We start from the raw sequence: 13,268 nt of genomic DNA on the forward strand, positions 1-13,268 counted from the left end.
GTACTGTACTTAAATAATGGTTTCAGTAGTAAAGTTTCATTCTCATGTGTGCCACAGGTTGTAGGACGACCTGATAAAATAAACAAAATATGAAGGGTAGAAAGGTCAGATTGTCGATGATAAATTATGTTTGAAAGATTTATCACTCTTAAAGCCAATGAAATGTTTGCATAAAACAATGACGAGCGAATCGAGACTGTTATCAGATTACAACCACCAGGGCCTGTTTCAGAAAAGAGACTACAACTCATGTTTATCAAGCACTCAAGGACCTGACATCACCGTGGTGACAGAGTCTGCTGCAGCCCCTGGACGAAGTAAGTTCAGGAGAAACGCCCGTTGCTCACTAGTCATGGCTGGAAAGAGTATATTAAAGGAGATTTGGGCGTTTAGACAAACAATTGTTATAATATTCCTACCATTGCTAGCAGGAATATTACCAATTGTTTACCAAAATGGGGTAAGTATGGCTTTGTTTATTTGTTCAACACTTTTTTAGATATACAAAAAAAAGTTATAAACTTGTCTTAAGCTCTGTTTACACTATCAAACTAGTTTGACAAAAAGTGTTATGTGCCCAAATAAGTCTTGTCTGCACTCTCAAACTAGTTTGACAAAAGATGTGATGTGCCCAAATATGGTAGTGATATTCCTAAATATGGTAGTGATATTATATCGTCATGTCCATATATGGACACATCACATTTGTTTTGTCACATAAAGTTTGATAGTGTAGACCAAGCTTTAGAACTGTTAAAAATGGGGCTTATTCCATCAATGATTGTTCTTCTGCTGTTGCACATTAAATAGGGATTTATCAATGTTGCTGCAAAGTTTATATTTTATAATAAAAAATACAACTACCCTTTAAAATATTTTAGTTAATTTTGATTCATTTTATCTAATATCTAACACCTCATCATGTATGTATCTTTATACCACCAAGGTAAAATAATTGATTACATTGTAAGTTATTATACCAGCATTTTTGCATTGTTTTGTTGAGAAATATTCAGTTTGTTTTTGTGAATGCAAGCAGACAAGATATAGTCAAAGTAATAACATAAATCTAGAATTTATTATTATAGTATAAAATTCAATTGAAAGACAGAAACATACAAACAAATGTATACTCTCTGAAAATAAAAAAAAAAGCATAAAAAAAGGTGAGAAACTTGCATACAATATGTCATAAAGTTATAGTAATCTTGTTGTTTAGCAGTCCCTACTACTCTCTGTGTATTTTATATTATGGTTTGTCAAATAAATGAATTGAAATGAAAAATAGACGTGAGCAAGTAAAAAAAGAAAATTCTCCACATCCATGCAAGATTTATCAAACCAATGGTAAAATACAAGAAACAAATACATGTATACATTCATTTGTGATTACCAACCAGATGAACATTTCAATGATACCAGATCTATGTCTAAAACACATGATAATAATAATTATGCATTACAGTATTGTTAAAAATTATGTTTTCACTTATAAAAAGACAAAATAATTGGTTAAATTCTCCCAAAAACTCATTGCCTTCCAGTCAATTTTACTATTTTTTGCATTAAATTACAGTTTTTTCAGGTAAATAATTTTTTTTCTGATATAATTTTTGGTCAAAATGAATAACTATTATGTGACATTAAAATGGCATTCAACAAAATAAAATAGTTTTTCAGGGGGACAATTTATCTTTAATTATTGGCCTTGTTGTACCTATTTTATATAAATATACATATTATTCATACACTCTATGCAATCTAGACTTTAGGTAAATAATAAGAGATAATCTTGATATATGACCTAATCATATTTATTTAACAACAATTTTTATTTATTAAGGCTGTGCGATAAGCATATTTATTCACATAAAAAAAGCCTTTGTTTAGTTTTAAACATACAAAGACCCTATAAAAAAATAATTCTATAAAGAATAAATGAAATGAATAACCTTATGCTGGGAACCAGTTTATTTAAATTTTAATTATATAAATTGCGATATATGTAAATTCAATATCATAATTATTGTTCTGAAATATAATACTGTGTAAAGGCCCATTTACACAGACAAGTGGTAATGGTAATACAAATATAGAATCTATGTTATACCTTATGACAACGCGCAGTGGACGGGCGGTTTCCGCTCGGGAAAGATATGGATTGCTCATCTATGTAAATTGACTTTAATGCTCATTTGGTTAATTTTGCAAAAACAAATGCTGTAGCTGTTAAACATTTTATAGTATACTATAAAAAATTATTGATTTGTTTTGAACTCTGTTTTAGAACATCATAAAAATCATCAAGGTTGGTTGTCAAAATTGAAATTAGTCTAGGATTAAACTAGTTCACATAATTTATGTGTGAATTTGTGCTTTATGACTAAACAACCCATTAAATCTTCCTCAATAAATTTGTTCCATTTTTTTTGGTCTTTTATTCCTATTATTCTTCCAAAATATTGTACTGATCAACACACTGTTGGACTAAGGGGTGCGTTTCTTTGCATATTCCAAATACAGTAAAACCTCTCCTTTGGAACCCCTGCGAAGCAAATGTAGAAGTATATGTTTTAACTCTACAGCCAACCCATATTTAGTGGATACTATTAGGAGACTCACATTGTTGGGTCCCAAAAGTGTCCCCTTAATATAGGATTCTACTACTGCATGCCATACTTACTTGTTATTTTAATCTCTCAAGAAAGCTTGTGAAGTTAATTGAAACTTTAATCTTGACAGCCATCTAAAGGAGGCTTTGTGGTCATCGTTATGGCAGGATACTGGATGACAGAAGCTCTGCCTCTTGCTGTTACTGCCTTGCTGCCTGTCATCTTATTCCCGATGCTGGGGGTGCAGGAATCCGACGATGTCTGCCGTAATTACCTCAAAGATACCAATTTCCTATTTGTAGGTGGTTTAATTATGGCTATAGCCATTGAAACCTGGAATCTACATCGGCGTATTGCTCTAAGGATCTTACTGCTTGTTGGGTCAGAACCAAGATGGTAAGTACAGTCAATGCAACAGGATGCTGAGCTCCGTAAATCAAAGGGTTTATCTGTGGCTGCGACACAATCAGTTCCACGCCCCTTAAAAAACACTGTACGCCGCGGAGAATATGTACATAGTACAGTACTGTTGGTATTTGTCTCAGCCAGACATAAGATCAAAGGACTGTTACGAGTTCCTTGGCAAGACGAGCTCAGTCTCCTGTTGTTAGATTGCCTTGGTACAGTATAATAGTACTCTGTGCACTATTAAAATTAAAAAGCATTATTAAAACAAAAACTCAGTAGAACCTCCATGAATACCAAAGGACCAAACATTCCCCCTTAATATTGCCACATTTTTGTTTCACAGGAATGTCCCCATCCCCACCCCTCTTAATTGGGGGTCTTCCTTGAATAGGGTGTCCAAAAGGAGAAGTTCTACTTTATTAAAACACAAAAAAACTTAGGATACACTGTATCATGGTGGTCTTATAAGACGCATAGTATAGCCAGTGACAATGTCCTTCAAGCTGGCAAATTTCCCACCCAGAACTGCTGTGTCTGAGCACATCCTCCTCTCTAAATCTATGGTTATGTTGTGTAAAGACAGAACAATACTCAAACAAATAAGTAATTTACTGAAATACTGTAGTCTGGTAGTAGCAGGAATAAATGATTTAATTCTATGCATATTTTATTTTTTAGGTTGATGCTTGGGTTCATGATCTGTACTGGTTTTCTTTCAATGTGGATCAGTAACACGGCTACTACTGCCATGATGGTGCCAATAGCTCAGGCTGTGCTTGGTGAAGTTTTAAAGCAAAGAGCTAAGGTAGGGTTTGATCTCTTGTAGGCCTTAAGATCTGTCTATACTATCAAACCTTATGCGACAAAAGAAATGTGATGTGCCCATATATGAACATGATGATGTCACACCATACCATATTTAAGCATATTACTACCATGTTTGGGCACTTCACACTTTTGTCAAACTAATTGATCGATAATTCTATTGAAAAGTATGGCATAACAGTAAGGGATATCAGACTAGCATGTGAGAGGCATTGGTTTGAAACCTGTCTGTGGCATATTGCCTTTATCCTTAGTTAATCCTTTACTGTCATTGGTTGGTACTGAGCCCTCTTGGAGAAGTACTGGAGTCTTCACCCAGAAGAATAAATCAAAATAAATTGATAATCAAATAGCTGTTGTAATTGTATTTTTATTTTATTGATGGCAGTATTAAATTAATTTTAATTGAAGCAATATGGACAGTAGGCCTAGTCATAAATTTAGATTTTTTTCAAAACTTGAATCTTAAACAAATATATTGCTTGGTTGTTGGTTGTTAGCAAAATATATGTATTATAGAGTATAGTTTAAACTAATTAAATTTTTTAAATTTAGGCAAGAAATAAGTCATATGCCAATGGCGGATATAAGGTGTGTGAAGAAAACGAGATGAAAGGAAAAAGCATAAAGTTCTCTAACGGTACACAGACAGAAGACACACCTGAGGATGTTGAAGAAGTTGTTACTTCCAGTGTTGATGTCCGGTAGGAATTCAGTCATTCTTATTCCTACCGGATCTTGCATAAAAAGCTATGGCATCAAGATGCCTAAAGCTCTGTCTACACTATCAAACTAGTTTGACAAAAAACGTGTGATGTGTGTCAAATATGGTAGTGATATGCCCAAATATGGTAGTGACATGTCCATATACGGGCACATCACATTTCTTGTCACATGAAGTTTGATAGTGTAGACAGAGCTTTAAAGCTTACCCCAGAGCCTTGTACGAAACAGCATGTTTATGGAAACGAATACATTTTATTTTGCATACTGTAGCTTAATAGTGTTATTCAATTATTGAAGAGAAACACCTTTTTTATTCACTAGCAAATATTTGCTATTTGTGCAAAATGAGCAGCGACTACTGTAGAAAAAAAATTCTTGGTAAAATAATTAATTAAGTTCTACAAAAAGTTGAATTTACAGATATTGGCAGAACAAAAAAAAAAGTAACTAATTAACAGAATATTACAACCAGCAAACAATAGCTCGCTTTAACATTCTAGAAAAAAAATAAATTGCTAATAGTAACTTTTACCAATAATACATATTACTGTATAGTGAAACATTGTAGAATTTATAGGATAACAAATTAAAGAATTCTGTTTCTTTTTTAAATCAGATTGACTGAAAAAGATGATAATGATGAAGCAAAGATTGAAGATGAAAAAGAACCAAAATCTGATGAAGAAGCAGCAGCAGCAGTCATTATAGATTTTAAAAGTTTATGTAGTGAAGACCAGGCACTGAGTAAAGCCTTACTTTTGTGCATACCTTATGCGGCTAATATTGGTGGTACTGCTACCATTACAGGAACAGGTCCCAATCTTGTCGGACAGTCAGTCATTGACGAGTGAGTAAGAGTTGCTAACATCAAGTCATTTGGCAGGGGTGGATCCATGGGAGGCCCAGCCGTCACCATTTTTCCTCAGCAACGTTATTTATATTTCTGTCTACAGATGTATGTGTCAGTTCCAAGGAAAACTTGTTACATCATAGCAAAAGCTCTGTCTATGCTATCAAACTTTATGTAACAAATGTGATATGTCCATATATGGACACGATGATGTCATTTTTCATATTACTATATACTACCATATTTGGGCACATTACATTTTAGTTTGATAGTGTAGACAGAGCTTTAAAAAAGTTGGGAGCGAGTTGCTCATGGTCCTACTTAGTACCCATGGTAAACAGTTAAGCCAACATCTTTGCATTTGCTAAGTCTTTTTGTTTTTTATCCAGGTGTATAAATGAGTACTACACATTTAAACAGAATTAAAAATTAAGTTTTGTTTGTTTAAAAAGTGACACACACAATTTACTATCAAACATTCAGTATTGTTAATTATTAACTTTTTCCTTTTTGTTAATATTGATATTAAAATTTAGTGTAACCTCAGATATCAGTATCCCCATTTGACACTTAATATTGTTCAAATATATATATAATTTAAATATGACAGGTGTAATAATTCCCATGTTGATCATTTCATTCCTCCAGTTTGTATGGTAATGATGCTGGGGTGACCTTTGCCACCTGGTTGGCCTACTGTTTACCTGGGACGATTATACTTGAAATCTTAGCCTGGCTATGGTTACAATTCCTGTTTATTGGTTTCAGGTATGCTATTTTGTATTTTGAGTTTAATTGAAATTTGTTATAAAAAAAAGTTTTTTTCATGATGTAGGCCTAACTAATAAAAGTGGTAGCTTAATTTTTAAATATTTTTTATTTATACCGTAGAACTCACTTTGGGACACCCCTTGAACAAGGGGAAATATATGTTTTAAAACTATGACCAAACCCTATTCTTTGGACACCCTTATTAATAGGACACCTAGGTCGGCCCCCTGAATAGGTGTCGCACAGTAATTGTGATACTGTTCTTATAGCCGTCTTTTCCTGAAGTAACATGGCCGTCATTAACAGATACTTAGCATCAGTTGACTTCACTGCTGGTATACTCGAGATCTATGTTTATACCACTTTTATTTTAATTTTTATTTTTACATATTTCTTATTCAGAGGGTGTGGCAAAGAGTGCTGTGAGTGCTTACGTTGTAATTGTAATTCTGGAGAAGACCAGAAATCGGCCAATGATGTACTCAGAAAGCAGTACAATGATTTGGGACCTATTAGGTAATGATTAATAGCACTTTATATGTAAGGTTAATGTTTTGTAACCATACAGTGAATTAAAATGACACTTTAAACATGAGTATAGGCCTGTGTTGCAAAATTTGGCCAGGCCGATTTTCTGTACCAATCTAATATAATTATATAGGCCTACATTCTTTAATGTAAGGTTATTTCTTGATTGGTTTTCTTTGTTTTTTTCTGTGCTTTAAACCATAACTTTTTCAAGGCTCTTCTCAATCATAGATTTAGTGGTAGAACAATCTCAGAAAATAGGTACATTTTGAAATCAATATTTTCTTATTTAGATGGGCTGAAGGTGCAGTGTTTGGTCACTTCCTGTTGCTGGTATTAATGTGGATATTTCGTGAACCGTCCTTCATACCAGGATTTGGTGGATGGTCAGCCATTTTTCCTGAACCTGAGTAAGTTAAGGATAAATAAGTGGAGTTGACTTGGTGGTTATAATGCTTGGCTTCCAATCCAAGGGTCCTGGGTTCAAAAATTTCTAAAATGACAAATTACAACTCCACTCCCAAAGACTTCTAATAAGACTTTGTTTATGTAGAGCATTTTGTGTATATGTTTGTCTTGTGAACGGGATCGCTTATGGTTAACCTTGGCAATTTGCCTAAATATATAAACAAAACTTTGCTGTTAAAACTGAAAAGAAGCCCATTTCAGAAAGAAGCCCATTTTCAAGATAATATGGGCTTTTTCTTTTCTTTCTTTTCTTTTATTTCCAAACCTAACCAACAGCAAAACAAATTTGCCAATAACAGGAGGGATAAACTACTGTATACTTTCCCGAAATAAAACCCACATCGAAAAGAAGCCCACCCAGGAGTCCTAAAATAAAGAAGAAGCCCACCCAGGAGTCCTAAAATAAAGAAGAAGCCCACCCAGGAGTCTTAAAATAAAGAAGAAGCCCATCAGCTTCTTTTTGAGGTTTTACAATACTGTATACTATAGCCAACACTTAGGGGTTAAAGTGACACTTTGTTCTACTGTCTTTATACTGTATATTTACAAACATGCTTTTTTTTCTTAATTAGTTACGTGACTGATGCAACTGCAGCAATCTTTGTATGTTTTCTTATGTATATTTTCCCAGCAGATGTACCAAACTTTCTTTGCTGTAGAAAAAATGACGGTTTGTCCTTAATATTAATATCTATGAACCCTATTTAACCAGAGTTTAGATTTATTGTTTGTTTTTAATTTAGTTAATTTAATGTTTAGGCCTTTTTAACCTTTTTCTAGAATTCAATAAACAAACTTAAATGATATTTGTTTCTATAAGTAAGCCCAACTGACTGTTTGTGTGTTTAACTATAGATGAGTCACCAGTTGGTCCCAGGAAAGCTCTTCTTGATTGGAAGATCACACAAAAAAAGTTGGCCTGGAATATTATTTTTCTACTTGGAGGTGGATTTGCCTTAGCTGATGGGTGCGAGGTAGGTATACAAAAAGATTCTCAAGATAATTACCAATACATTTATTATGCAACTATAATTGTTGCCAAAGGGTCTTGAGATTTATTTGAACAAAGGTAAAGAGACTCTAAATTCAGTGATTATGCGTATATATAGAGACATCCTATTCATAGTAAATAGGTGTCATTATGGCTGTAATTGATATATTGAATATTCATAGGTTATTTTGTCATGTTGTACTTAAATTAATACAGATTCTGCTTCTCCTTCCTCTAGGAGGTACTTTGAAATAAATAAATACAAATGTTTTAGTTTTTCTGTTTATTGTTTGTTATGGATCATTAATTTTTCTTAAATTTAGAAATCAGGTTTGAGTGCGTGGATGGGTGAAAAGTTTGCAACTCTAGATGGAATACCACCTTGGGCTCTTTTGTTGATCATCACCGTGGTGATTGCTATGTTTACTGAATTCTCCAGTAATGTATCAACAGCTTCCATATTTGCACCAATCTTGGCAGAACTCGTAAGTAAAGTTTGTAGTCGATATAATGTGGTTCCCAAGGCGAGCACCGTCCGTTATATATGAATGTTATGAAACCAAAACAATCTATATTAACTAACACAGGTATAAATCACATGATCAGGGAGATCACATGATTAGACTTATCTTTTCTGATCAGATCACTCTGTTCAAAGATAGTACTAGTACACTATCTTTGCTCTAGTGACACGCATGTGTGTTGAAGATTACAATTTCATTTGATCAAATTGGACCACATAATGTACTTTTTGATATAAGTATAATGAACATCATCAAAATGCATAAAGCTGAAAGTTATGTTAAGTTACAACAATTATAATGTCAACACTGCCTTATAAAATAACACCAAATTATGGTGAAACAAGCTATCGTGTTAATAAGAAAGTTATAAAGATAATATTAACATGATGTAGTCACAAGGAATAGTGGTGCAGTTTTCACAAGAAAAGTGTACAATCTGTGTTCAAGCCACTGGGTTGTCAAAGGCCTCTGTGAAAAAGTGGTCAGGTTGAAACCTTACCACCGTGCTGGTGGCTACGGCCCAGGTTAATGAGTTTGATCATACATGTCTTTGCTGCATTCACATCTAAATTAAAAATGTCAATTTTTGACACAATATTGTAAATGAATGATAGAGGCAAGTGACAATCTTTTATTGATGGTAATGTGTATTTTTCTTATCAGGCCATAAAACAATTTGTATTTTCTTATCAGGCTGAAGCACTGTGTATCAACCCATTGTATTTTGTCATACCATCAATATTAGCTTGTTCATTGGCGTTTATGCTCCCAGTAGCCACGCCTCCTAACGCTATCGCATTTTCTTATGGACAACTAACAATCCCCGATATGGTAAGTATTTTTTCGTATTTACACAAGCTTTTAAAGCACACACAGCCACTTACAAAGCTGGAAATCTTATCTGTAATTAAGATATGGTTGCCAATCTGAAAAGTTTGTGTACGCCACCTATGTACCTAGGTTTATAGCAACGGTCTAACAGGGGTGGCTTTAGTAAGACCGTCTATCTGATAAAGCTGGCTTTAATTGAGGAGTTAAGACCATCAGTTAAGACTGTTTTATAGTAATCTGCCCCAGGAATCCCAGAGACTTTGAGCCACTAATGATGTTCTATATAATTATGCCAAGTTAAAGCAGACTTAACATTATAATTGATACAAGGGCTTTGAAAGGTGGTAGAGTATATAAATAAAGAATACCATATTTATGTTGATTAAACGCCTTCCTCGAATAAACGCCCCACCCCCTCATAGAACATTGTTTGAGGTGTTTATTTGAATAAATATGGTATTTATGAGTATTTTTATAAGTTGAAAGATTGGTCTATTTAAAACTTTCCAAAATGTTTAAAAACAATTTGAAATATTTCTTTTTTGTGATGTTTAAAATAGGCCAAAGCTGGTGCTATGATGAATGTGATTGGGATCATTGTTATCAACTTAATGATGAATACTTACGGTATCCTGATATTTGATTCGCGAAACTTTCCAGCGTGGGCAGCCGATGAAAGCAGCACATGTCTAGGTGAATCAACGTTTTCTCCGTCAACAGCGCATATGTACATGACTACGCTCTCTAACGGAACATGTGTATGCTGATTTTGGTCCGCACTGACTGCTCTGCAATACTAGACTCTGAAAACCATCAAATATCCCAAAACCAGATTTTTCTTGAGGTTCAAACCCTTAAAAATTCTTTTTTACAATTAAAAACACAATTGAAATACCAGAATTTCTGGAAAACCAGACATTTTAGGCCAGCCCACGAGTGTCTGGTATTGGGAGAGTGGATTTTAATACCGTAGATCTCATCTCGATCAAACATACATAGGTTGAATATCACAGCTTTTTTGTTAACTAAGACTTTATGCCGGTAGGCAAAATAAGTGGTTCATTGAGTGTAGTCTACTTTCAGGGATTTTGTACTACAAACATTTAATACAGTTTTGTGTATAACAATGTATATAACAACTTTTTAATGGATAATATAATAGACTATTATTATTGTAAAACCAAACACATACATATGATTATGAAACTCATATATAAAAAAGATGAAGTTTTTTAACTGTATATATTTTATAATATTGTATAATATTTTAATAATCATGTATTTTTTTAGTTTGATAATTTCATATCTTTTAATAAAGTAGAATTATTCTTTAACATAATATAAATTATTATAATTAAAAAGTGATAATTTAATATAATACTTTTATTAATCTGTATCATATGCAAATTAATTATCTCTATGAATTATATTTCATACTTGTGTGCTAATTGATAATCATATATTTTTTTAAATCTTTAAAATGATATCTGAGTTACAACCAACAACAAAATGCTTGTGATTGGTTAACTCTCTGTCATTTAATCTAATAAAACTCCAATGTAACTCTGATAGGTTTCAGGATTATATCTATGTAACTTTAGACCAAACCTGTTTGAAGACAGAAAAAGTTATACCGCAGAGTTTACCGTATTTAACTCCGATAGAGTCGTTGTTTTTTCGCTCAACACTGCCCTCTATCATCGAGCAGAGGTGAGAGAGTGCAGAGTGATAAACAATACTGTGTGGTAGCTATGTGAGGGACTATCCTCAATCAATAATTTATGACCGCAAATACAAATACATTCATTCATTAAATCACCAATAAAATAATAGTATTTACAATGATTCAAGAAAATGATGAAATGGGGTCTCAGGAAACCAGGAGGTTTGTATGATAGAGACTGCAGATTACTTCGTAAATTTACTTGTGTTTGAGCTATATTTTATAATATATTGCAGAAAACAACATGTATATCGATGAAAATCCAGTTATCTTTGTAATTCAGGAGAAAATGGGGAAAACCGGGAGCACGATGACGAGGCCAGGAGACAAGTCCAAAATGTGGAATTCTCAAAACGGGAGTGTTGCCATGTATGACATTAAAAATTAATTATGAATATTGTGTCTCATTAATTTGTACAGGTGCTATTCAAATCCAAAGGGTGGTTTTTATCTGGAGGCTTCCTGTATTATGTGAGAACACATGTTCTCATCCTCTACTCCACTCCCTAAGCCTCAAATGAGGTAGTTTATAAGCACGATAAATTATAGTTCTATTATGTCATTGACGGGTTTCTGTTGTTGGATGCGTATAAAACGAAACACACACATCCATTAGTCTTTCACTCTTTTTCAATTTCAGATTCATCACTTTCTTGAAACTGCTTCTTAAATTCTTTTAATTGTTCAAGTTTAATTTTTGTTCTTCTTTTCTTCTCATTTTGTTTTTTAACTTTCATCATGTGTAGTTGATTCAGTTGGCTATTCTCTCCATTTAGACGCTCATCAAGTTTTTCTTTTAGTAAGTGTCTTGCGATTTTCTGGTTTTCATGCTGTGAACGCGTGTGGTGACACTGGAAAATAACAGATTAATTTTATAAGTGGAAATAGCTTCTTTTTGGTTAAAAATTAGTGTTTTTTACATGTATCACGAAAAGAGGGGGTTCTCTACTATATTTTTATATGGAGAAGTGTAAAAAGTATTGTAAAGTTATTGTAATGCCGAAATTAAATATGTATAAGTCTATATTTTAAATTGTGGTGTGGGGAGCATTATATCCACTGCGGGCTAGAGTAAATTCTTTCCAGGATTTTGGGTATCAGCGCATGTACAGTATGCTCTAAATAGGATTAACAAGTGTGGTACCTTAACTACTATTCCTGTTGGTTTATGCTTAAGAACAACACAATTATTAGTTTTATTTGTTGACTGGCCACCAGGTCCACTTCCCTTTACAAACTCTTCCTGTAAATCCTCTTCGTTTAATTCTGGATATTCTATTTTTCTTCGTTGTCTGTTCTGCATGGATGATTTATAAGCAACTGAAGTCCATCTCCAGGTTCGTATACAAGTTAGATTCTGTAATCGTTTTTGAGAACATAACTCAACTGAAACTGGTCTTTTTTCAATTAATGAAGTGAATTCTTGATTACAAAAACATAAGGTTTTGCATGGCTGCAAATTCTGAAATTGGTTTTTCGAAAAAGTGGCAGTGAGTTTTACATTATTCAATAACAGCTGTACAATGTTGGGTTTGTATATAAACTTCATCATTTTGATTTTCCTGATTTTCTAGAGCTGGTTTCTGAAAGAACAAATCAAAAGTCTACATAATAATGTAATAATAATAATATTATTATAGCAAGGCCTCTTCTATACAATAGACAAAAGATTATAATAATATAGGCCTTTTTGTCATTAAATGTACAACCTCTACTATATGACTGTACTATTACTAACAGTCTGAGCTCAAGCTGTCCTACTTTTACTTTTAGTTTACTAATTATATTGTTATATTATTAATTAATTATTTGCATATTGAAATATTTCATGCAGTATCTTTGCCAGCAATGTCTTCATTCTGATTTCAATACATTACCATTTATAACTGATTATTACAACAAAACATGAAAGAAGTGTGACTGTTGACTGTCTCTCTCACTGTATCTGGTATCTGTTTTTGTTTTGGTTGTAACATGTTCAATCACATGACCAATCAGGTGGTACACGTCG

General features: G+C 33.2%; 2 protein-coding genes across 2 annotated transcripts; one reads left to right on the top strand and one right to left on the bottom strand.

Moving 5' to 3' along the window:
• Positions 1 to 75: 75 nt before the first annotated feature.
• Positions 76 to 11,276, top strand: LOC144834600 (Na(+)/citrate cotransporter-like). The gene is made up of 13 exons (XM_078689464.1): positions 76 to 460; positions 2,743 to 3,008; positions 3,699 to 3,825; positions 4,401 to 4,549; positions 5,188 to 5,418; positions 6,070 to 6,189; positions 6,595 to 6,708; positions 7,014 to 7,130; positions 7,761 to 7,858; positions 8,044 to 8,162; positions 8,503 to 8,664; positions 9,397 to 9,534; positions 10,095 to 11,276. The coding sequence occupies exons 1-13, from the start codon at positions 158 to 160 to the stop codon at positions 10,299 to 10,301; spliced, it is 2,151 nt and encodes a 716-aa protein (XP_078545590.1). The 5' UTR covers positions 76 to 157; the 3' UTR covers positions 10,302 to 11,276.
• A 56-nt stretch (positions 11,277 to 11,332) lies between these two features.
• On the bottom strand, positions 11,333 to 13,213 carry LOC144834625 (mitochondrial translation release factor in rescue-like). Its single transcript, XM_078689507.1, has 3 exons — positions 13,135 to 13,213; positions 12,402 to 12,840; positions 11,333 to 12,108 (listed from the first exon to the last, which is right to left on the bottom strand). The coding sequence occupies exons 2-3, from the start codon at positions 12,807 to 12,809 to the stop codon at positions 11,878 to 11,880; spliced, it is 639 nt and encodes a 212-aa protein (XP_078545633.1). The 5' UTR covers positions 12,810 to 12,840; positions 13,135 to 13,213; the 3' UTR covers positions 11,333 to 11,877.
• Between the last annotated feature and the right edge of the window lie 55 nt (positions 13,214 to 13,268).

Source organism: Antedon bifida, chromosome 2, assembly GCF_963402885.1.
Source record: "Antedon bifida chromosome 2, ecAntBifi1.1, whole genome shotgun sequence".
Taxonomy (NCBI): domain Eukaryota; kingdom Metazoa; phylum Echinodermata; class Crinoidea; order Comatulida; family Antedonidae; genus Antedon; species Antedon bifida.